The sequence below is a fragment of the Labeo rohita genome, chromosome 13 (assembly GCF_022985175.1).
Source record: "Labeo rohita strain BAU-BD-2019 chromosome 13, IGBB_LRoh.1.0, whole genome shotgun sequence".
NCBI lineage: Eukaryota > Metazoa > Chordata > Actinopteri > Cypriniformes > Cyprinidae > Labeo > Labeo rohita.
The window spans coordinates 24530955-24553386 of NC_066881.1; the positions used below are offsets into that span (position 1 = coordinate 24530955).

Below are 22432 nucleotides of genomic sequence, written 5' to 3' on the forward strand. Positions count from 1 at the left end.
GATATAGCAACAGCTAAGGACCACCTACTCACCTGTCAATCAATCATACTGCTAAAACAAGGCTGTTGAACTTTGCTGGTTGTATGTGGCTTTAAATAAGACTACTGTCCAAACGAAAAATATGAAAAAAGCTAGAAAATCCAAGATGTGTCTGATTACTTGGATAAATTAGATGATTTTTTTTTTTATACCAGGTGTAAATGAGGCCTAGGATACCATGAACAACTGTAGCCATGACAGAACTTTTTACAGTTCCTGCAAAGACATTACACACCATTCTTCAAACCGTCGGGGTCTTTAACTAGGACAACAGACACAAGAGTGACATACAGGCGCCCCCGTCACATTTCTGACTACTTCCACCTCCTGCTTCCTCTTCAATTCCCTTTGCTTAAGGAGCATGACAGCATTTCAATTAAAGCCTCTCAGGGGGTCTTCCCAGGAGACTGGACAGGAAACGAAGGCTAAACACAAAGTGCAAAAGGCCTTTCAGTGCAACACCTATATGATGTAGTAAAATATTTGTTTTTCTGACTATATCTGTGAGGAAATACACTCCTAGTCTAGACAATTATTTAAGAATTTTCAAGTTTGGCGGATATATATAAAATATAAATAATATTAGGGCTACAAATTGGGACATGTTTCCCTCAATATCAATGCACTACAAAAAAATCATGTCTTTGATAAATTATAATAAATTGGTGTGATTAGCACAAGAGTTATTAATGATTAATTTCATGTTTGTATGAGTAATTTCTTGTGGTGCTTGCAGATTTTTTTTTTTTAATACATAATTGATCATGGAAATGGGACAATATGTGACGATGGAACACAAAACCTGTCATGGGGTCAATTTTTTGAAACTGAGATTTATACATCATCTGAAATAAGCTGAATAAATGAGCTTTCCATTGATATAAGGTTTGTTATGATAGGACAATATTTGGCTGAGATACAACAATTTGGAAAAAAAAACAATATAGAAATATTGAGAAAATCACCTTTAAAATTGTTCAAATAAAGTTCTTAGCAATGCATATTACTATTTAAAAATTAAGTTCTGATATATTTACGGTAGGAAATTTACAAAATATCTTCATGGATCATGATCTTTGATTAATATCCTCATGATTTTTGGCATAAAAGAAAAATCAATCATTCTGACCCATACAATGTACTGTTGGCTATTGCTACAAATATACCTGTGCTACTTGTGACTGGTTTTGTGGTCCAGGATCACACATATATTCAATTATAAATGTATCATAAAAATATATATATTCAAGATGCATCTGAAAAATGTCTGAATATCTTATGCAGTATATTTTGATTGGAATCTGTAAAAAAAAAAAAAAGTAACTTAGAAATTAATTTAAATGTATCAAATATTAAATTTCTTATACAATATATTTAATTCCTGGTAATTGTTTTTATTCTTTATCGACATATTACATTTTTGCCTATGACATTGTGAATCCAATAGATTAAATCATAAAAAAAGTAAATAAAAAAAAAAATATTTACTTGCCCTCATGTCGTTCCAAACCTGTAAAATCTTCATTCATCTTCATAACACAGATTAAGATATTTTTGATGAAAACTTTATGACCCTGCATAGACAGCAATGCAACCAATGTTCAAGGTCCAGAAATGTAGTAAGGACATTGATATTCTGAAAATGAATAAAGGTCTTACAGGTTTGGAACAACATAAGGGGGAGTAATTAATGACAGAATTTTCATTTTTTTGGGTGAACCCTTCCTTTAATAATCAATGCCATGGCTGTGGCCAAAGGGAATATTTAAAGATTTGTGGGTGTTTAGGTGGTTCTCTTACTGCATTTGTTTGTCCATTAAGTTCTTCAAGATCAGAAGCTGCCAGTGAAGCTTAACTGGCCTTTACCAGACTCTTCTGCCTCCAACCCTCACTGCTGCCCCCAACTCTCCTCAAACCTGGTTACGTTTGACACATTCTATGTACATTCCAGACATATTTCCAACAGCCGTGTATGTCATAAACGTGTTCTCGGAGTTCTGTCCCAAGACTCTCCGTACAAAACCACAGACTTGACCTCCAGGGCTAAACTGTAAAGACTCATTCGGGATTCATTCATTTCCTTTAGCAGCCACTGACTGTAGTAAAACAGACTGCTGAAATGCAAACTTTAAGCTCTTAGCTTCTGAAAAGTCAAACAGCTGTTGGAGAACTGCATAATAAAAAAAGATCTAATTTGATCTAAGTTCAGCTAAATCACATTGCTGCTGCTATTCCTCTGCAAGAGAGCCACTACAGTGGATAAACACACATTCATCATGGTGTTATGCCAACGTTTGCAGACTGACAAAGGCATGTCGGTGTCATGCTAAAAATACATCAAAAAGCCAGCCGCAGGGTTTTTAATGCACCCAACAAAGCCCTGTTGATCTCAAACCCTTCTTGACCCCTGGGTCCGGTCTCTGGGAGCATTGCACTTGCTCCGTAAACAGATGGCAGAACACTTTTAGCTGAAATCTGCACAGACTCATTAAAGCCAGGTCTAATCTCGGCCAACGGCACTAAAGGACAGTCTAAACTGAGAATGTTTTCTGCAGCCCTCAAAGTCACCCTGCAGGGCCACAATCATGTTGTGCACCAATGTGTTGAACACATAGGGTCTATATTTGGCTTCCCATTTTTTTAATCTTGGCAAACGCACAGTTTGAAGCAAGAACATATTAACAGGATGCTTGAGTGACACTGATGGACCAGTGGTGATAAATGATAGCCTGCAGCTACCCGATTAGAGAGAAAGAGACCATCTCTGACCCTGGCTGAACCCCAGCTCAGTTTGAACTTTGCTGTCAAAACTACCTGACTAGATAGAAATCGATGTATGAATGCATTTTGCAATTTTTACCATCACAATGTTCTATCTATCTATCTATCTATCTATCTATCTATCTATCTATCTATCTATCTATCTATCTATCTATCTATCTATCATCTTTGCAGAGATGGCATATTTTATCATATTTTTTTATTTATTTACTGAATCACTTACAAATGAGCAAAAATAAATAAATAATAAGCAAACAAACAAATAAATATAAGCGTATGTCATCCCCCAATCAAAAGAAATTGTATTTAAGTAGAATTTAAATTACATTAAATAAGGTTTTATTTTCTTTGAGTGTTTTGTTTTACCATGTGACTTTAAATAAATAAATAAATAAATAAATAAATGCTATGGGAAAAGTACCAGTTCTAAATAAATAAATACATTATGGGAAAAGCACGAGTTCATAAAATAAATAACTAAACAAATAAATAAATGAGAAGTATGAGTTCATTAAAAAAATAAAATAAAATAAAAATAAATAAATAAATTATGAATAAATGAATGTTATGGGGAAAGCATCAGTTCTAAATAAATAAATAAATAAATGAATGCTATGGGAAAATTACCAGTGCTAAATAAATAAATGATATGGGAAAAGTACGAGTTTATAAATAAATAAATAAATAAATAAATAAATGCTATATGAAAAGTACGAGTTTATATATAAATAAATACATAAATAAATACTATGGGAGAAGTATTAGTTCATAAATAAATAAATAAATAAAATAATAAAATAAAATGTAATAAAACTAACAAACAAACAAAACTGAATGAATGAATGAATGAATGAATGCTATGTGGAAAGTACGAGTTCATAAATAAATAAATAAATAACTTTAAATAAAATTTTACAAAACAAACAAACAAAACTAAATGGTGCTACAATTAGATTTAACTTTCTGAGCGCAAAAAAAACAAACAAACAAAAAAAAAAAAAAACAAAAAAAAAACATTTATTTTGATTTTGGAGAGAAATGTAATCTGGACGTGTTTTCATAAAATTCACCAGTATAAAGTTACAATGAACTCACCTCCGCCACCCGCGAGTCCTGCTCCGAGCTCACAGTGTCATTTCCGTGCTGCAGCGGGCTGCTCCGCAACACCGTGATGTGTAACGTCAGAAGAAGGAGACCCAACAGCAACAGCAGCTCCGCCGCCAGCCGCACCATCCTCTTCACTCGAGCACTTTTAGGACCCTGCGCCGCCGCCGCCGCTGCTGCCGGGCTTCCGCTGCCGCCTCCTGCCGCTGCAGACACTCCGATCTCCGGATCCGCCGCGGACGAGGAGCCGCAACACCACTGCGGAGCCACCTCGGGGTCCAGAAGAGCAATACTCACAGGAAAAAGAGTAACTGGCTGGAAATGATCTCAAAGATGCCCAATCGCTCCACGTTTGAAAACTGATCAGAACAATGATGGATCTATAGCTCCTGACCTTAAAAATGGTGTAATCCAGATGTCCAAAAAGAAGTTGAACTACCTTTAAAAAACAGGAAAGTAAGTCCCACAAACTCCAAAGCTGTGTACCATTCCATTGAGGTATTTACGTTTCTTATAACATCAGTATAAAATGCAAAAGCAAGTAGATTATATACTGAGATAAGAAGTTTTACTTCTTCATTGAGGAAAAACTGGAGTTTTACTCGTGCGCAGGTAAATCAGGTACATTGGCACAAGTACGCAATTCCAAGACCGTGAAGCATTCTTACGTTTGAAAATAAAAATAAACTACAACAACAAAGTCTCCAGTTCAAACCACTTCAAACCCTCGTGGTCTGTCCTTCACGTCTAATATAAAACTTTGGGTACATTGTTGCGCTCCGGTGCCTTGCGCAAAGTGCTGTCATCCTCTCCAAAAGCCACTGCGTCTTCAGGGATGAAGTGTAGTTCACTATAAGCCCATTTTCAGTGTGATCAAGATCCAAAGTTCCTCCTCTGACTAACTCATCTGAGCTCTGTCCTCAGGAGGGTGTATGAGCCGCTCTTGCGCAAGAGTATCCACACACACCTTCTGCGTAAAAGCGCGCTGTCAAATAACACACGACACCACAGCTCAAGACTAGTGTGAGTGTGTGCGTGCGTGTGTGTTCCTTTCTGTCGTTGTGTGTCTTTAGTCCAGCACAAACACAGCCAGACTCGTGCCCACGAAGCCTTTGGTGTTTTTATATCCCCCTCTTCTTTGGGTTTGCTGTCACCTCCCCTCCCCACCGATTTAACCCTTCACGTCCCATCACACCAGTGCACTTATCAGCACAACACGCACCAAATGTCTTTATCTGTGCTGATCTATTGTGAATACAGTAGAGGAGGAAACGATAAAGAGATTACATTTTTTTGCAGGCCAGGACAATATTTTAGATGCCATAAAATATAACCTGTTGTGTGTATTAAAAAAAAAAAAAATCTAGTTATATATATTTATATTATATATAATATTTTGTCCATTGAAATCCATTCACTGAAATAAAATAATAATAAAACAATTATTTATTTATTAAAAAATAAGTCTGTAACTTCTTTGAACTTTAAAATTTTAATAAGTAAGTAAGTAAGTATAAGTTTAATTATATTTAATAAGTAAGATAAGTAAATAAAAAACCTGGAATCCACTGAGAATGCAATTCACAAAAAAATAAATAACCTAATTTAAGGCAATTTTGAGCAACTGTTTAATATTAAAATGAATAAACACTGCTATAAAACGTGCATTTTGTGATTAAACCTCTGACTCAAAACCTTAGAAGTATTTTACTCAATTCTACGTCATTTCTGCAAAATACTTGAGTGATTAAGAGTGATTAATTTAATTTAAAACACTAATTAAAAGTGATTAATGGGTCGTAGTTTGTAAAGTCCTGCATAGTGATTATAGTGCTAATGAACTTATTGTAGATTCTAGGTTGAGAGGTGCTGTAACAATACGAGGGATTCTTTCCCTCCTCCAAGTTTCACACTTTCAGGAATGTGAGGACGAAGGGGACGAGGTGTGTCACGATTTGCATTTGTTTGTTCTTCATGGGTCGTCTGAGAGCCCACATCAAAAAAAGTGCGACAAATGTTGTAGCTCTTGCCCTGAACTTGTGTATTACGTCGTGGTTCAAAGGGGTTCATGTTTTTTCAAGAATACTTGAACTTTGAAAGATGTTTGTTTGGACTGTCTGCCTTCTGATTAATCATACAAATCTGCATCGATGAAAAGATGGTATGCAGAGCTAAATAATTATTTAACACTTTACATGATCTCAAATAGCGCTGTTGATCAAGTAGGAATCTGGCAGGGCTCAGAATACCTTTGCAGTTAGAATGGCACAGACTTTTGCGAGTTTCAAAGGGCGGATGAGCCAATTCGTGGGGCCCCTTTTGCTGATGGTCAATGCTTAGACAGATGTTTTCTTGGAGCAGCACATTGCTGTGTTGGTAGCAAAGGAGATGGAAGGAGACTTGACATCTGTTCTCCAGACCGGCTAGACCCTCTGACACATAGGGTGGGGGTAAACTGATGGAGAGAGGCCCATCCTGTTGCGTGTGCATGTGTATTTGTGCTCTTCTGCTGAAATCTGTGTCCTTCCTTGATTTTCCTATAAACAGCAAGGATTTATTCCCAAGTTGGGCTGTTAGAATTCCACAATGTCAATAATCAAAGTCATTAATCAGAGTTTACGTACCTTGCAGAAGTCATAGTTCACGAGTCGTTCAGATTTTTCAGTTTCTGGACCAGATCTTTGACCACTTCACTGCACCATCTTAAAGACAATAGTGAAGGCTGGATGGTGTAGTTCTCAACAAAGATTTCTGCACACCAGGGTCAGATATTAACCTGGGCTTGGGGTGAAATACCACGGATATTAAAATGCCTCCACAGTTTTAGCCTGTTGCCTAATATTTGACATATTTCAGAAAATACATACACAAAAGTATTCAAAATTTTGGGATCAGTCCTTTTTTGCAAGAAATGTATACTTTTATTCAGCGAAGATGCATTAAATTTATCAAAACTGGCACAAAAGATATCAACACAGCACATTGGTTTTCCGACAGTGATAATAAGAAATGTTGTCAATCAAATCAGCATATTACAATGATTTCTGAAGGATTATGTGACACCAAAGACTGTAGTAATGGCTGCAGAAAATTCAGCTTTGCCATCTAAATAAAAATTACATGTTAAAATATATTAAAATAAAAACAAGTTTTTTTTAATTGCAATAATATTTTAATATTTTTAATTAAATTTCACAAGTTTTATTTGGTAAAGTGTGTGTATATATACACTACCAGTCAAAAGTTTTTAAAATATGTTTTTTTTAAAATAATTCTCTTCTGCTAAACAAGCCTGCATTTATTTAATCCAAAATACAGCAAAAGCAGTAAAATTGTGAAATATTTTTACTGTTTAAAATATATAATTTTAATATATTTTTAAATATAATTTATTCCTGTGATCAAAGAAACATTTTCAGCATCATTACTCCAGTCTTCAGCATCACATGATCCTTCAGAAATCATTCTAATATGCTGATTTGCTGTTCAAGAAATGTTAATTTTTATGTTGAAAACATCTGAGTAGATTTTTTCCAGGTTTCTTTGATGAATAAGCATTTATCTGAAATAAAAAAAACTTTTTTAACATTATACACTATACCATTCAAAAGCTTAGAGTCAGTATTTTTTATTTATTTATTTATTTATTTATTTTTTGGGAAAGAAATTACAGAAATGATTTTTTTTCTTTACGCAAGGATGATGATAAAGACATTTACAATGTTACAAAAGATTTCTCTTTCAGTTAAATGCTGTTCTTCTGAACTTTCTAATCATCAGAGAAACCTGAAAAAAATATCTACTCAGCTGTTTTCAACATCATAATAATACAATTTTTTGAGCAGCAAAACAGAATTTTAGAATGATTTCTGAAGGATCATGTGATTGGAGTAATGCTAAACATTCAGCTTTGAAATCAGGAATAAATTTCATTTTAAAATATATTTAAAAATATATTTCAGTTATTTTAAACAGTAAACATATTTCAAAATTTTACTGTTTTTGCTGTACTTTGGATCAAATAAATGCAGGCTTGGTGAGCAGAAGAGACTTCTTTAAAAACATTAAAAATTTTACTGTTCAAAAACTTTTGACTGCTAGTGTATATACAGATAAAATGAGAGAGAGAAATAATTTTAGTTAATTAAAATTACTAAAAAGACACCCTCACAGGGTTAAAATTGCCCCTTAATAAAAACGGTAATTTCAGGACATCTTTTTTTAGTAACAACCTTGGTTGATAAATGTTTTCGGTCTATTTGCAAATGTTTTCCAGTGTAACGACAATTACCTTCACTGAAACAGAACAAAAATATGCATTGTCTAATGAGTTTAGTCCCCAAAACATCTCCCCAGTTTCTCATCTCAGCTATGAGAAATCTCCATCACTATGGTTTTGGTATTCTTAAAATAACAAACATTGTTTCAAACACGAGCGAAACAAGTGCAGACTAGACCCCATCTGTCTGCAGCATTTACTATCTGTCTTGATTCCTCCCAGCATTAATCAAGCGGTTACTCCACACCTATGGAATGTGCATCTCTCTACTAATTGCTAGTTTAAGACGAATATTGGCCCGTGTGCAACATAGTTGGCATGTTGATCTCCAGTGCTCAGACAGCGATTTTGCGTCTCTTTCAGATGTAACAATTAAGTTTTGTCTCATTCAAAGCAGAGAGTTTGATAAAACATGTGCAGACACTACTTTTTGTTAGCACAATTTTGCAGCAAATGAAAGTCAAAGAGGTAATTACTATATGCTTTGGTGTTTACTGTGGTAAATAGAGTTTCTATAGAAACCATCTGAATGTGGAGGTATATGTTATTAAGAATGGAAATTGTAAGCTCTGTACATTCCTCGTAATGCTTCTGATTCTTTTATGATTCAATTAACAAAGTACCTTTGAACTTTAGAACAGCGTAACGTAAGACTGTAAGCTGCAAATGTTTGATTGACTAAAAAAGAACTGACTCAAAAGAGTCATTTGTTTTGGAATCAGTTGGACTGCAATGGTTTCAAGGGTACTGATTCACTAGAAATAACTGATTCAGTTATTCTTGGTTCCTAGTTCTACTGAAAAAACTAAAGAGAGAAACAAAATCTTGCAAATGAACAGAAGTCCTGCATCTGAAATATGCAAACAAATGACAAGAAACCCTGTTAAACTTTCCAAGCAAATATTTGATTTATAAGTACACTCAGTCCAGTTTTTTTTTTTTTTTTTTTTTTTTTAATTTTATAATCAGAAGTAGATTCCTGCACATGAAATACAAAAACATGCCTGTCAGTGTACACTTAAAAGACTGGGATCTGCAAGATGCAATGCATGAATGTTTAATGACTGTAAATGAGCTGCACTGGTGTCTGAAACGCCCAGCCTTGTTCAATCTCTTTCAATCAATGTAGTTGTGGATCACACAAACACATAATCCAGCACAGAATGGAGGCCTTTCATCAGTCCATCTTAGCAGCAGGATAAAAAAAACATAGGGCCACTTCAAGGGATTTCTTATCCACAGCTAGAGTTTTGATGTAGGTCAGTGTTAAGGGAGTTAATTGTTTGATATATTTAGAGCAGCTTTTGATATACGTTCTATAAACGCAGTTGTCGCGGTCCCTCCCTTTTTCCCACAGTCCCCTGAGGAGAAAATCATTTAACAAACTTTACAAAACTGTGAAACGGCAGTTAAAAAAATTAAATATAATTTTACAATATATATATAAAAGTCAATGCCGCATAGCACGACACACCTGAAAAAGCAATAACAAACACTGCACATTTTTTTTCTTTTTTTTTTTTTTTTGGAAAAGCAGAACTGTCCTGTGTAGAACAGTTTCTTCTAAAAATGACCAAGGTATTCACACCTTGGCAGTCTCCCAATGGACAAGCCTTCACACTCACGGTGATGACAATGAGTGATTAGCTGTCCAGCTCAAAGTCTGTTTCATCATACAGCTCTGGCCGATAGGAACGTCTGTGACGGGAGAACTTCACCCTGATGTCATCTCCAAGTTCATCAAGGCTCTGAAGAACCTGGAAGAAAATCAGATGTTCCTACTGGGAATTTGTTGTTGGGAATTTGTCTGAGATGAGTAACTTCCAGTGCAATGTTTGAGGCATTAAACTTGCTTTGGATCATACAAATGGTGCTATAAATCAAATAAACTGGTTTTAAATTCTATCTAATAGGTGTTCAATCAGTTTCATACATCACAGCCAATGTAGTCCAACTGATTCCCATTCTATCATAACGAAGTACTTTTTTTGAGCCAGTTCTATTTAGTGAATCAAGCATGTTCAGCTTAATGTTATGTTATTCCAACGATTTCTTCATAAGAAGTACTTTTTTTAATTGAACTATTAAATAACCAGATCTATTAAGAGGAATCAGGCACAGAACCTAGTACCTTCGTTGTTTTCTAATGTTTACTTTACAAACTTTAAAAAATTAATTTGTGCTGAATGTAATCTTTAGCAAATCTTAAAATTAGGGATGCACGATATTATCAGACCAATATCAGCTGATAATGGCTTTAAATGTAAATATCGGCATTGGCCGATATGAAAATTATGCCAATATGTCTTGCCGATAAGAGGAATAACTCGCATGTGCTCAGGGTGTGCTAGCGATTAGATCAGGTCAGCAGTGTGGCCCGTTCTTGAAGAAAAGTTTTGCCTGAATGATGATTGGATTCGCTGTTTTGGATCGTTGCATTTAATCTGAGAATGCACATACAGAATGACGTCTTTGGTGTGTGATAGAGTAAACAGTAATAGCATGTGCAGTGGCAGCCTCACCCAGGTCCTAATGCCCATTATGTAAGGAGTTTTAATTTCGTAGGGTGCGCTGTTGGCCTACTTCTAATAAAATTAAAGTAAAATACACAAATAACATTTAGACTGTTTTGCTTATAATTTCTGCACGAGACAATTTCCAAGCAACAGGGAATATATCGGTATCAGCATCAGCTATCGACCAAAATGAGCTGAAAAATATCTGATATCGTCAAAAATCCAATATCATGCATCCATATTTAAAATGAATATCACTTTTTCATAATGTGCATTAAAATGTTGCAGTGCCTCAATTCACATAATAGTGTTTTATTTTTCTATTATTTAAACTAGGGCTGTCAGTCGATTTAAAATTTTTAATCTAATTACATGAAGTTTCAATTAATTAATCTAATCGCAAAATAAATTTGACTGAAAATACCCACGAAGGATAATTTAAAGCTATTTTTGTGTTAAACGAGAAAGTATCAAGTAGACATTACAAATTGTATATTCAAATATTTTGATTCAACATAACATTTATTACACATAAACATTTAGGCTGCAGTGTAAACTATGGAACATGAAAGAAGATAATTTGAGAAAAACATCAGTATTTTTTGTTCATGCAATGAAAGTCACTGGTAGCCAAAACAACTTTGTTACCAACTGTCTTCAGAATAATTCTTTCATGTTCCACAAAAGAAAAGGTTTGAAACAACATGAGGGTGAGTAAATGATGACAGAATTAAATTTTTTGGGTGAACTACCCCTTTAATGTTTTTATTATTATTATTATTATTATTATTATTATTATTATTTTGATGAAATAATACTCTAAATACGAAACTAGCAGGTGATGGTATATGTCTTTGAGTCTTTCATTCGATTCGTTCAAATGGCTGATTCATTCAGGAATTTAGTAAACGGCTCACTTTATGAATGGGCCTCTGAATCATTGGTTCACATGATTCATTCAAAACGCAGATTCATTCAGAATGTAAACACTGCTGTGTTGCTGGAGACATGAAACAATTCTGCTGTTACTTCAAAGGTAATATGTTCTCTGCAAAAGTTAGCAAAAACACATAATACTGTGTGTAAAATATAACACAATATTTATAACTTAATATTTACTGAACTGTTGTATAAAAACACATTTAAGCTTGTGATAAATCAGGAAAAAATCATCACTCGTTTGATGTTTCTCTTGCTGCCTGTGTGATATTGTGCGATTATATAGAACAATGAGACCAAACGCATACATGGGCATTTTTTTTTTTTTGCACAAATATCTTGAATTTTAGGGCACAACTGCATATTTTTGCCCTGCATTATTTTTGTCAACAGTCAACTATATGGACTGTAAGATGACGTACAGGTCTGGGGGCGGGTCCAGTGCATTAACTGCGTTAAAATATTTTATTCGCGTTATTTTTCATAACTAATTAATTAAGTTCATGCATTAAACTGACAGCCTTAATTGAAACTAAAAATTATACATTTTTAATACTGGCCAAATATCATCATAAAAACAATTAAGCTTTTTATTTTAGCTTTTTAAAGAGTTTTAGATCTTTCTTCTTGGCTGAACACAGATTTTCATTTCACTAGACTTGTCTAATAACAAAAAACAAAGAATACCATAACAGAGATAGATAGGTCTGTGAGATGTTGAGTGTTGTAGTTTTTTACCTTATCGAGCATTTCTCTGGTGTGGGCAGCAGACACACAGAAACGAGCCCTGGCCTCTGTAATGGGTGTAGCTGGGAAACCTACAACTACAACACCGATCTTCCTCTTCAACATGGCCCGTGAAAACGCCCTGTGAACAGATGATTAACAACTTTTTCGCTTATCATCACTATGGATTTAAGTAAAGTTTACACAAACATCAGCAAATGTACTACTGCCAAGCAATCAAATGTTCTAGAACAGCTTGCATCTTTAAGCTGTTCAGTACTGATGTCATGAATAATGGTATAAAACAGGCAAAGTTCTTCAAAGTAATCCTGAAAGCAGTACATGCCTTCTGCATTCAAGTTTCCAGACATTATCACTGTTCTTAGTATGACAATACAAACTGAGGCTGTGGTTAGATGTCGCAAAGATGCATACCTAGAACTTAAAGTATACACATTATGCAGGGTAAAGCTGTGGAGAATCCCATTCAGAGTTTGCACTGTCTGCTACCTTTCCTCACCCTTTGAGTGAAGGGAAATCCATTGTAAACCGCACAGCTGGACTGTCATTTGCATTAGCCAAGAGGGAGAGAAAGAAAGGGATTGACAGGGAGAGAAAGGCAAAGGGAAAGGTATAATGGAGGAGGAAAAGATTGAGAGCGAGAGGAGGAGAGTAGGCCTCCACTTTGTCAGCAGAGACGACAGCAGCGAGAGAACAGAGCGGCGACGGAGAGTGAAAGCTGGATTTAAAAGGCCTCACAGCTGCCGTCGTCTTTGTTGGTGTGCCAGGAAGCTGTTATCTTTGGAGGAGTCTGAAACGCCTGTGCAGTGATGAGCCTCTCGCATGTCATGTTTTCTTTCTGCCTCTCTTGTTTTTTTTCCTCACCACTGATTCATGGATCAACCAGACCATCCAAGATGGCTAGGGTCCAACGTCTTCTTGAAAAGACCACATCGCCTTCTTTGGAATGACCAGTGGAGATGACTGCAGCTTTTGTTGGGGTGTCCTCAAGCAGTCAGTACATTTTCCACATGGCATTCAAAGCTATCACCTTTGTAACCCAATGTAAGCCTCGCATTGTTGTTTTATTGGCAGCCCGAGATGTGGGCAGGTTCACAAGTTCAAAGGAGGATTACTATAGTGTCCAGACAGTGGAAACTGTCCTTAATCAAAGATGACGCACAGAAAAAGCTCACAAAGAAACATAATGTTTTGCTTCTCGCTGACCCGGCGATCTAAGCTGAGGGTGTTTAAATGGACTAAATAGGGTCTGTGTAAATGCGAGCCTGGAGATGCTGTAGTGTAAACCGACGCTCTTTTATGCGTGTTGTGTGCGGCAAGAATTGGTAACCCGAGCGGGTCGCTGGCTTGTGAAGTGGGTCTGCTTACCCAACTTTCCCAGGTAGATAGAGCAGGAGCGGTACCACTGGAGAGTCCTGGTTGCCGTAAATGATGAAGCCCATCTCCTTCAGCTGAGATCTGAAGTAGCGCGTGTTCTCAGCCAGCTGCCGAACTCTTCGCTGGCCTGCGGGGGAGATGCAGACAGAGGTGTCATCGAGGAGAATTTGTTAGTTTTCGTTGGAAAAGGAGAGACATAAATGGGAGTCTACAATAAAGTAAAGGTCATGATTTACAACAGAGCAACCGTAGGTCAAAAGGAAAAAGTGCAAATAATCTCGTAGTGCTCCTCCACTGGGACTGTATTTGAAGGATTTGATTGTCCTGTGGATGAGAGGGATGCAGGCTATGAAAGTCTCAGTTACAGTAGATGTGTGTTTATTTATAGACTGATTGCTAAAATGACAGTGAAATTTTATAGGCATATTTCTGTACTAGTAAAAACAAGGAAAATCTGAACTGGAAAAACTTCAGTGTTCAAAGAAGAAATAACATGAAACCAACAACCAAAGGACCATGGTAGTCAAGTAAACCTGTGTTTAACTATAATCAAGTGGCTAACAAAATATTTTATACTGCCATAGTCAATAATCATATCATAGTGTACAATAGTGAATGGGTTTTAGACATTTATAATCATAATGTTATTGATTTCAGTTTTGACTTAAAGAGAGTTCAGCCAAAAATGAAAATTCTGTCATTAATAACTCACCCTCATGTCGTTCCAAAGCCGTAAGACCTTTGTTTATTTTCAGAACACAAATTAAGATATTTTTGATGAAATCCAAAAGCTTTCTGACCCTGCATAGACAGCAATGCAACTACCACGTTCAAGGGCCAGAAAAGTTGTAAGGACACGATTAAAACAGTTCACGTGACATCAGTGGTTCAACTGTAATTATATGAAACTACGAGAATACTTAATACAAAAATAACAACTTTATTCAACAATTTCAAAATCCTTAAAGCAGGGTCAGAAAGCTCCTGTATTTCATCAAAAATATCTTAATTTGTGTTCTGAAGATGAGCGAAGATCTTACGGGTTTGCAATGACATGAAGGTGAGTAATTAATGGAAGAATTTTAAATTTTGGGTGAAATATCCCTTTAAGTCTTGCTTTTCGGGATTCAAATTAGACCGATCTAGCTTATGTCAATATTATGACCAGACCTAATCAAAAAAATTTACCACCGGGTTTCACAGACAGGGCTTAAACCTAGTCCTAGACTAAAATGAAGTCTAAGCTGTTTCAACTGAAAGAAACTTGCACTGACTGACCTTTGTTTTGTCTTGAGATGCACACCAGTAATGTTTTTTTAAGGCACGTTTATAAAAATTACTTAAATTACTTAATTGAGCTATGGCCTAATCCTGTTTTTGGCTAAGCCTTGTCTATGAAACTAGGCCTTAGATGACTAAAGGCAAAGTAGTTTAAAGGGGTCCTATTATGCTTTTTCACTTTTTGAATTTTAGTCAGTGTGTGTTGTGTATGTTTGTGCATAAAAAATATCTACAAAGTTACAAAGTCCACTCCAAAGGGAGTCAAAATCCCTTTTAAAAAACTACAACGAACGGCTCCTTTGGGGCCTTTTTCAGATGTTATGATGTCACAACGTGGCCCATTAGAATATCATTAAAATAAAATCAATCAGTAATGATGTTCTTTGATAATGTTAATGTTTTTGCTAATTTCTGCAGCTGCTTTTTCAATACCTAAGGAAATGTAAGTATTATAATTAGTAACTTACAATGTTTTTATTCAACTGTTGTCATGCTAAATACAAGTCATATTAAAAACATTAGGCTGCTTTTAGCCTTATGCTGGAGCTGGTTTTGGGCAATGAATCAAAGTATGTAAATAATTACATAAATTAGCACGATAATATCATGTATCCACAATCTTGCAGGCTGACGATAGGACCCAACACTACTGTAGCGTCAACTACACCTTAATATATCCTTTACTATAACGTAGCAGACGGAACTTGCTGCTTTGGCAAGGGGTGTGGCAGTACTAAAACACCGTCTAAGGTGTTGGCCAATCACAACGCAGTGGGATAGCTAACCAATCACAACACATTTAGTTTTCCGGAAGGCGGGCCTTCATCAAACCCAGAACTAATTAAGCCATTTGTGCCAGGCTTGGGAGAAAGGTATTGTAATGTAAATTATGTGAAAAATAATGTGTTTTTCAAACCAAGCATGAGAGCATGTTCTAGTACATCCCCAAAACAAAATCAAGACTTTGTAAAAGAGCATAATAGGACCACTTTAAGCAGTTTATGCAACGGGCCACTGATCTTTATAGAAACACAACATATAGACTATTTACCAAAACAGATAAATATCAAGTTAAATTTATTTGTGCATAACCTATTAACTAATATTAACCTAATATTCATTAGCTTCACCATTTAGTGACATGACAAGCAGCACGTCAGTACACCTGCCTTCCGACTCTTCACACAGCCTGACGGCTGTGACTCTGATGATCTGATCATTTATTTATGATATTTTGCATAAACACAAACTGATAGTAAATTGAAAATACACTGAATAGTTGTCACAGTAATTCTACAGTAATTCACTCAGAGCACTCAGAGAGTCTGCACCCACACTGCGGTAGCACAAACGCCAAACAGACCATGTCAGGCAAACCATAGAACAAATATGTCTACAAACTAGTCCTAAAAACAGCTGGCACAGAGATTAGCCCACTTCGTTCCAGTTTTTTTTCAACTACACTATTTGCCTGCAAGTTTCATAGTTGTTCTACTTAAATATAGTTGAAAACACTGGGAAAAAGGCCAAGGAATTGCAACATAATTGTAATGGCATACAGCCATACCACCAGCAGTTACTGCTCCTACAAAACACTCTTAACAATACCTTAACCTTCCTTTTACTAGACAAACTATAGAATGTATACATTTCACCTTTTTTCTGTAGGTGTAATCAAGAGGAGTTTATAAACAGCTATTAGTTCCCTTTAGGATATAGGCTGATTGTATGTGAAAGCCTAGGAAAGGGGCCCAAAAGAGGAGACGGGAAATGACATCATCCGCTCCGCCGTTCAAATCCCAGGATCGGTCTTTTAATAGCCCCTCATTAAGACCATTAAGTAGTTAAGTGAGACAGAGCAGACCCATTCATAAAATAATCCAAAATCATAGTAACAAACAAAAACAGGAAGAAAACAGCAGAACGCTGAAGTCTTACAGACGTTATATGTTTTCATGATATTTTAAGGCTCATTTCTATACTCTCTCTTCAAAACGCCTCATAATTTGTGTGAGTGAGTGAGCGAGTGTGTGTGTGTGGAGTTAGTCGATGTGAAAAACAGTACCAGCTGGTTTTGTTTTGTCAGGCTGAATGGTAGACAAATTTCATCCTTTGCCAAGACACTCTTGGCTTGTACATAGGATACAATGGATTTGGCACACAATTGGAGACTGGGGTAAACTGAGAAGCACGGACTCAGATGCGAACGGTACCATGCAGTTAGCGGTAGCTTAGCGGTTACTAGTAATCTGAACTTTGGTGGTGCGAACCACAAATAGATAATTCTAACAACTTAATGCGATTGGAGACATCAGTAGCTGAATGAACATCAATGCCTTTCACTCTCTGTCTTGCTGAGTTTATGTCTATCCCTCTTTCATACTTAATTGTGTGAATCATGCCGTTCTGTGGGGCTGGCCAGATCCGCCTCCAGCTCTCGTTGGCACCATGGCCAGAGTTTTTGGAAAACAACGGCATGTTTGCATATAATTACCTGTGAACCGATTGGCAGGTATTTCAAAAGGAGGTGGGCTGTAAAGCCAAGCACAAAAAACCTTATGTCAGCAGAACGAATACAACTGCTGTTAACATTCATTACATTAGAAACTCTTCAACAGAAACCCTGAACACTGGCAGACGCTAGAAACAGCAGGTGAAGCTCAAACCAAACAATCAGTCATAGACGTGGTGCAAGTTCAGATGTGGCAGGTCTTCTGCAGCCTATTGTGTTGTATTTAGAGCGAGATCAGATCAGTGTGACTCACCCTCCACAGAGCTGCACATCACACCAGTAATGACACCCATGGGCGGCTTGTCTAAGTCTGATATAGACATCACATGTTCAAACAGCTTAGAGAGATTCTCTTTGGACAAGTTTGGACTAGAACCACTAGTCCAACTGAAGCAGAGGAGTTTTATTTGAAACAGCTAGCTAATAAACTCTGCACTATATTCATGTCTCAATTTGAATTAAAACGTTTGAATTTCTTATTTTTTATGCATAAAACTTTGATTTTGTGGGCCAGTTTATTTGCTCTACTGTTCACTTACACTGCTGTTCTAAAAGGTCAGTAATTTTTTTTTAAAGAAATTAAAAATACATTCATTCAACAAGGATGCAGTAACAGCAAAGAACTTAGATTTCACAATGAATGCTGTTCTTTTGAGCTTTCTCTTTATTTAAGCATCCTGAAAAATGTAGTAGTTTCTGCACAAATTTTCGACATTGATAATAAGGAAAGTTACTTGAGCAGCAAATCTGCATATTTGAAAGATCATAAAAATTGAGCTTTGCCATCACAATAAATTACACACACACTGCCATTTCAAAAGTTTGGGATCAGTAAGACTTGTAATGTTTTTAAAAGTCTCTTATGCTCATCAAGCTGCATTTATTTGATTAAAAATACAGAAAAAACAGTAATATTGCTAAATGTTATTACAATTAAAAAAAATGGTTTCTATTTTAATATACTTTAAAATATATTTTATTCCCGTGATGCAAAGTTGAATTTTCATCAGCCATTACTCCAGTCTTAAAGGGGGCATGCTAAGTTCACTTTTACATGTTGTTTGCACATTAATGTGTGTTGGCGGTAGTGGTTTTTAATTAATCCGTAAAAATAATATTCCCTTTTTCAAATTGAGCCATTCTCAGAAGGCGTCACACCGACAGAGGCCGCTCCTACGATAGTTGATTGACATGAGCGTCTTACCTAAGATCAGTTGTAACAACCCAACCTCCATGTTTTGATGCCGGTGTTATGCCAAATTCGACCCCCGCCAGATTACTACCCCCCTAGTATTACCAATACTAGGGGGGTAGTAATCTGGCGGGGGTTTAGCGTTAGGTGTGGGGGAGGGGTTAGGATTTGGGGTGGGGATAGGATTAGGCAAATCAGGTAGTGATTTCAATGAAAGGGGGTAATAATTTGGCAGGGGTCGAAAATGGGCACAACACCAGAGCAGGGATGTAAGTTAGACAAGAACTGAGTGATTGAGATGTTGTGTTGCTGGATGTAATAATGAACTTAGTGGTCATCATTTACTCCCGACATCTGAGCTGCTGAAGATGCAGTGGATTACTTTTGTTTGTGAAGGGAATGCACCTCCCGATCTACATATATCTGTCTATGTTCGCACGAATCATTCATGATCCAGCTTCACTTACAGCAGATGTGAGTATAAGGATCTTTTTTTATGAATCTTTGCGATCGCTTTTTCTAATAATGTGCTAGTTAGCAAGTTTAGCAGCTAAATGTGGCTAAAGTAAACAATCTCTCAGAGCAGCATGTCACTCCACAGATAGAAGAGAGGGGCGGGTGAGGAGAGCTCATTTGCATTTAAAGCAGCCTCGACCAGAATGGGATGATTTTTGCAGAGCTGATTTTGGCAAGGTAAAAAGGTTGTTGTTTTACACTACCATTGAGAATTTTTAACCAAAGTATATTATAGACTTTTCATTAAGACCCTAAAGAATCATATCAACTTGTGGAAAATGGGCATCCGATGACCCCTTTAAGTATCACATGATCCTTCAGAAATCATTCTGCTCAATATGCTGATTTATTATTAACACCTCTGAGCTACCATTGCTCTGCAACGAAGCACAAGTTATGCAAAGCGATGAAAAAAAATGAAAGGAAAGAGTGGTGATAAGGCAGCGAGTCGCAAATAGTTTTGTTTTAAATAAATGTTGATACATCATACTGCTGCTGCTGTTGTTTTTCCGTAAGCAAATTTAAAAGGTATGCAATAAATGAAAGGCCAAAGAAACATACAATAATAAATCTTTGTTTTAATCCAAAATAAAACATGACACCACATAAAATAAAAAGTGTAAGACACATATTTACATTAATCTACACCCCTGGGGTGTTGGAATGTTCGAATACATTCCGTCACTTAGCCTTTTCAAACTTCTTTTTGCCCCCAAACCAAGAACAAAAATGAACTTCGTTTTAAGTATACTGGGGCCTTTAGGAGCCAAAATGAACTCCCCAGAAAATTTGCTTTGATGAGCTGTTTCAAACTGCTGAAAACGAACTTCGTTTTGGCCTGAATTTGTTTGAAATGACAACATATCAGTTTGTTCTCTGAATTTGTTTGAAGTATATCAGGCCTTTAGAAGCATCTATGTTGGCAAAAGTTTTTTTGGAACCTGTGATACTTTTATTCAGGATTCTTTGATAAATAAAAAGGTAAAAACAATAGTATTTATTTAAAATAGAAATATTTTCAAACGTTATCACTTTTTTTTATTATCAATTTCACACATCCTTGCTGAACAAAAGTATTGCAAAAAAGAAAGAATAAAAATGTACTGACCCCAAACTTTTGAACGGTAGTGTGTATTGTTAGAAAATATTGTATTCTAAAATAATTCTATTTGAATAAATACAGTTCTTTTTAACTTTTTATTTATCAAAGAATCCTAAAAAGTATCACAGCTTCAAAAAAAAAAAAAAAAAAAATTAGGCATTAGTTTCTAGCACTGATAATAAATCAGCATATTAAAATGATTTCTGAAGGATCATGTGACAATGAAGACTGGAGTAATTCAGTTTTGATCACAGGAATAATTTAGATTTTAATGTATATTAAAATAGAAAAATATTATTTTACATCTTAATAATATTTCACAATATTACACACTATTTTTGAGACAGTAAATGCAGCCTTGATGAGCATAATAAACGTCTTTAATAAACAGTAAAAATCTTACTGATCCCAAACTTTTGAACGGCAGTGTGTGTATATAGTTATGTAAAATTGTAACCATATTTCACGTTTTACATGTTCCTGTTTTTTTTCCCCTGTATTTTTGATCAGATAAATTCCGCTTTGTTGCACAAAAAGCTCTTAAGGCATTAAAAAAAATCTTACCGACACCAAATTTTTAACAGTAGTGTGCTGAACTTAACTCTGCCTTTTAGTGCAGTCTAAATCCCTTCCTAACATGGTGTGAACTGCAGTGAAACTAAAATGAAACATGATGTATTCTCTAAAAACATAAATATATGAATCAACGCGTATCAAAAACAGAAGACGGCTTGGGAAAACCCTTTTAACATCTGGTGGCATTCTGCTGACTCCTAATACCTGGAAATATGTGACCTTTCCTTGGCTAAAGGTCTGAAGGACTATTTAAGCCAGTTCCATTGCTTTATTGAAATCTGTTTTCCATGAGTTATACGCTGTAGTGAAATACATTTTATATGGTTATTAAATCCTTGTGATTCACTTCCCTGATTCACCCGTCTATACAATGCTTTGTTACTAACCTTCTGTCGTGCCATCAACTCCCATGATGCATTTAATTGCCCTGACGATCTGCTCCACGACAGGTGGGGACATGGCTGTAGCGTATACTGCACTGTGAGAGTGACTCCGCAAATAATCCACCAATTCCTGCAGAAAAAACACAACACGTTATTATCCATTATTACAGGAATACTTTCATAACTTGCTCATTTATGTCACTGAAGTTCAGACATTCTGGTTAAGATCTCCTTTTGCACTTTATGGTTAAAGTTAGGGTTTGTAAGTTTAAACTTGAACACTAATCAGGTGGTCCGTGAAAAGTGAACCTTGAGCAAGATATTTACCCTCAGGTTTGTCAAAAAGAGGAGAACCTGTAATAAGTTTTTTAAAACGTCACTTAAATGACTACATGCAAAAGTATTTGAACTGAAACACTGTGCTGTCCAATTTGCACCACTAGAGGGAGATGAAACCACACAACGCACACCTGATTCACTGATCATCCTGTTAAAATGACAGCTGTCATTGTATAGGATCTGTTTGTTTGTTAGGGCTAATACAGAATACTAATTATGCAAACTGCTTGTATTGGAGTCCCTGAACTGATTATACTGATTATAAACAGCAGATCTGACAATAAGGCAAACAAACGCATATGGACACTAATTCAGGCTTTTCTGTACAAACTATTGCAGATGTCATTCAATAGAGTGACACTTTGTGTATTACAAACAAGCAGTTTTGGAGACTGTGTCTGTCCTGCATCTATTAAAAGGCTTCTGAGCAGAAGCCGGGGCCAATATTCAGCTCTTAATCTCTGTCCTCAGACATCTGCATCCACTGTGGAGGGGTGAGGGGAGGGGACGCACCTCGCGGTGCACACGGGCCTCTGCATCCAGATGTGTCCTCTACTTTGAGGATGGGGGCGAGGGGGTTTTTAGGGGAAAAATCTGCAAAGCAAACATCTGCTTCCACTTAGAGTGCAAGATTTGCAGTGCTTTGGGTCCTGGGAGCTTTGTGAAAACAGCATAAGATAAGTCAGCTAAGAGAACGTGTCCGAAAATCCACCCACATCTGTGGAGCGAGGGACTGGCTGGAGCCGTTT

The 22432-nt window shown here is 36.2% G+C and overlaps 2 protein-coding genes across 4 annotated transcripts in view; both read right to left on the bottom strand.

Annotated features, from left to right (window-relative positions):
• Positions 1-8988, bottom strand: part of ism1 (isthmin 1) — a 22332-nt gene extending 13344 nt beyond the window's left edge. The window contains exons 1-3 of the mRNA XM_051125908.1: positions 6549-8988; positions 6174-6461; positions 3916-5169 (exon numbers count right to left, since the gene is read on the bottom strand). Of these exons, the coding sequence (XP_050981865.1) occupies positions 3916-4053 (138 nt within the window). The 5' untranslated portion in view covers positions 4054-5169; positions 6174-6461; positions 6549-8988. The remainder of the gene's footprint in view (positions 1-3915; positions 5170-6173; positions 6462-6548) is intronic.
• Positions 8989-9133: 145 nt separating this feature from the next.
• sptlc3 (serine palmitoyltransferase, long chain base subunit 3) overlaps positions 9134-22432 on the bottom strand; it is a 32770-nt gene continuing 19471 nt past the window's right edge. The window contains exons 9-13 of one of the 3 annotated variants that reach the window (XR_007828940.1): positions 21348-21474; positions 13774-13909; positions 12397-12526; positions 9792-9960; positions 9134-9564 (exon numbers count right to left, since the gene is read on the bottom strand). Coding sequence is in view for 2 of the 3 variants with exons in the window: in XM_051125907.1 (XP_050981864.1) it covers positions 9847-9960; positions 12397-12526; positions 13774-13909; positions 21348-21474 (507 nt within the window). In the remaining variant the exon portion in view is untranslated. Of the gene's footprint in view, positions 9961-12396; positions 12527-13773; positions 13910-21347; positions 21475-22432 lie in introns of all 3 variants that reach the window. The other 2 variants (XM_051125907.1, XM_051125906.1) reach the window with 2 other exon arrangements.